The sequence below is a fragment of the Petaurus breviceps genome, unplaced genomic scaffold, assembly GCF_028583685.1.
Source record: "Petaurus breviceps papuanus isolate PSGF00001 unplaced genomic scaffold, PetGlider_PUasm1.0 90784, whole genome shotgun sequence".
NCBI classification, from domain to species: domain Eukaryota; kingdom Metazoa; phylum Chordata; class Mammalia; order Diprotodontia; family Petauridae; genus Petaurus; species Petaurus breviceps.
In genome coordinates, this window is record NW_027187345.1 from 13,258,094 (window position 1) to 13,261,741 (window position 3,648).

Below are 3,648 nucleotides of genomic sequence, written 5' to 3' on the forward strand. Positions count from 1 at the left end.
AGTAGGAATAGGAGTAGTAGTTCACAGACAAAAGACACACCACACAATCTTTCACTAGAACCATACTAAGCCATTCCAATTTTGTAGACTTTGTCAGACCTCATTCAACCTTGGAGAACCCCAGGTCATCTGCACATTGGCAATGGAGGAACACTTTGTGAGAAAACATTGTGTACAAATAACTATAATGGAAGGTACAATGTAAAAGTGCAATCCAATGAATACAAAGAAAATGTTAGGGAAATTCAGAAGACGAGATTGGCTTTTATTCAGAAGGTTTTATAAGTTTCTAACCCAAATTCCTCTTTATAGGTTAAACTACTTCTTACTTTTCCCTTCCTCAGTAAAAAAATGTGGTGAGCCTCTCTAAACTTAGCTTAGGCTAGACGCTTACTACCTGTGTTATGCTGGCCAAGTCACTTAACCACTGTCTCAGAGAAAATGGAAAACAATAGCCCACCACCCCTCATGCATGACCCCTTGTATGCTTAGAAACAGACAAAATAGGAGCATTCATTAAACACCCACTATATGTGTGTGTGAGTGTGTGTGTGTGTGTGTGTGTGTGTATCATATGAAAACACCTGGAGGAAAGGACTTTTGCTCTCTATATAAGACTCTACCCACTTTGGTAGAGTCTTATATAGAGAGCAAAAGTCCTTTCCTCCAGGTGTTTTCATATGAGAGAGTATATATACACTTGAATAAGAAAGATACATGTTAAGATATTTACAACTTATTAGTACTATATGTAGTGCACCAGAAAATAATGTTGATGGAATTAGTCATTCATGCTTGGATTACTCAAAGCTGCATTTTCTTTTTTATGGCATAGATATTTCAAAGAAAGCTCTAATGTTTCCTCCAACACAAGCTTCCTAAAAGTTAGATGAAGACCCTCTTGGGATACATTTAAGAAAAGCATTTCTACATGGTTGACTAATGTTTTTTTAAGGTTGAACTTGAAAAAAGATCATTTAACAAGAAGTACCTCTAATAAGAGTAATCTTACTACATGCATATTACAGGGTTGAAGTGATTATGAGGCCTGAGTATCTGCTGTCTATAGCCTTGATGGATAAATTAAGGGTTTTCACTGAGCACAGCACTATAGTGCTCCTGATTACTCCCTTTCCACTCAATTAAAGAAATAAAGTTTCCCTCTAAAAGGCCTGCTCTCTTCGGAGTTTCTTATTTGGTTGTTGGAGAAGCTGCATATGTAAAATTATGAGATGTTCTGCTAATATTCCAATCCTACCCAAATTCACATTGAATCATAGCTGGTCGTTTGGAAATCTGCTCTCTCTAGCTTTAATTAGACTGTGGAGTTCTGGGGTCCATTTCGCTGAGGGGGTCAGTCAAAGTGATAGTAAAATCTGGCCTTTTGTCTGATAATATTGTCCTTAAGGGGTATATTCAGGTATTCTGAGGGTAATGACATTGGATCTCTACCCACATTTACACCATCCATAGCTCAGTCCCTCCCAGAAAAGTTCAACTGGAAGGGAAGAAGGAAAAGTAGCTTAAATTGCGACAAGAGGAATTTAGGTTCAACAGCCTGGTGTCTGATTTGCCTCTATTAAATTTGCCAGATGAAAAGAAAGTCCAAAGAAATGAAAGGGGGCTGGGATTGGAGTTCCAAAATCTAGTGATAGTGGTTTGACAGGAAGAAGACAAGTTCTAATTGAGGCGACCTCCATGGTGCTTCCTCGGGATAAGAGTAGCAGTTGCTTTCTCATTTTTAAAAAGTGGGAAGATAAATCAAGATAACTACTCATCTAAAACCCAGAGAAATACCATAGTTAATACCATTGTTAAATACACATGATGCACATAGAAAAACAGACATCTCTAGTGGAACACACTTCGCCCTATTAAAGAATAGGGACTCCTACATTCAAATACACACACAATCCCTCTTTTACCAGCCTCTCCCCTCCACTGACAGTGGTATCCCACCAATACCACTGTTATCTCCTAAACATACCAAGAGGCTTTCTCTGCTTTGTTCATTTCCATTGTCCAGCTTTGCCCTTTCCTGTATACAGCACCATTTTCAAATGTCAGAACTTGAAATATAAATCTTTCCCAGGCTCCTCTGCCTTACCCTTCACTCTCACTCCCACTACAACACACACACACACACATACACACACACACAAACACACACACGCACACATTCATGTGTCATGCTCACTCTGTCAGTATGAACTCATGAGAACTTACATTAAGAAAAATATCAATAGCTTCCTAAGACCATACAGTCAACAGTAACAACTTCCCCTGTTTTACTAGAAATAGCTCTACCACATTGTCATTTATATCTCTGCCATTTTATTACTCTTATTGCAGACCACTGGTAAATAGGTGAGAAGAACCATGCTTTCAATGCATACATTTCAGCAGGGTTTGCCCCCTCCCCTTCTGAGTCATGAATACAACCAGGCAGATGTAGATATGTAGCACATGTATGAATTCAAAAGAAGGAGACTTACCTGCCAATGAGTAAGAACTCTCCTACAACTCCCAGACGTTTCATGGCACTCAGAAGCCCTCTGACCGTCATTCCTTCACAGAAACAAACCACCACTCTGGCCTTGGGTAGTCTCTCCCGGAGCTTGCGCAGAAGCCGATCGAAGCTTTTCTCCCCAGAATTGCTATAGATTTTGTCTGAGTGAGCAATGCATAGGCCTTCCTGGGCAGCCAACTCTTTGAAAGCATCCATTCCACTTTCCCCATAGTTTCCTAATTAAAAATAAATGATAAGTGTTTATAAGCAGTATAGTACTAAGCTCTACCCCCCTCACTTCTGACTCTGGCTTCCTTGAAGACTCATCTCAAATATTACCTTCTCCTAGTTTCCCCAACCTTCCCTCTCTCCTCCCTGTGCCATCTCTCTGAGATGACTTTCCTTCTATTCTGTATAGATCTTGTGCGTGTATATATTTAGTTACATGTTGTCTCTCATGTTAGAATATGAGCTCCTTGAGGGGAGGGACATTTTTTGCCTTCCTTTGTATCCCCAGTGCTTAGAACAGTGTCTGGCCCATAGCAAAGTTATGATAAATGTGCAATTGATTGATTGTCTGAAAATGGAATAGGTTCAGAATACTCCTAAACCTCTTCAGATGTATATGTCATTTCCTTTTCAACCCAGATGAGAGTTATTTATATCCAATATTACCAGCCCTCTACCCCCATCTGCTTCCTCTGTATTAATTCTTCCTTTCATGCCCCATTTTTATGACATAAGTAGATATATAGAATAATTTTACATATATATATACATACACACACCTATTTGTGTCTAATGGTAGCCATCTCTAGGTTGGGGGGCAGGGGAAGAGAAGAAAAAGAGATTTGCATGCTAATTTTGTTGTATATTTGAAAGGAATAGCAAGTTGTACATAGTAAATTTGCAGTTTCATAAACAAACATCTTTTTTCATGCACTATGTTATGGAAATGCTTGTCTTATTCCATAAATTAAAAATTTTTCAAATGGAATAGGTTCCACTGATTCCAGAACCTCAGAGTTGGAAGTCACCTAAGAGACTAATTGGTCAAAGCTATCCTTGGAACAAAAGCCTTTCCACGACATTCCCCCAAAGTGCTTGGTCTTCAGTTTCCACTTGAAAATCTGAAAGGA

General features: G+C 39.1%; 1 protein-coding gene across 1 annotated transcript in view; it reads right to left on the reverse strand.

Annotated features, from left to right (window-relative positions):
- The window catches only part of GRM1 (glutamate metabotropic receptor 1), a 294,731-nt gene extending 291,499 nt beyond the window's left edge, over positions 1–3,232 (reverse strand). Inside the window, exons 1-2 of the mRNA XM_069069743.1 lie at positions 3,196–3,232; positions 2,496–2,745 (exon numbers count right to left, since the gene is read on the reverse strand). Of these exons, the coding sequence (XP_068925844.1) occupies positions 2,496–2,745; positions 3,196–3,232 (287 nt within the window). The remainder of the gene's footprint in view (positions 1–2,495; positions 2,746–3,195) is intronic.
- Between the last annotated feature and the right edge of the window lie 416 nt (positions 3,233–3,648).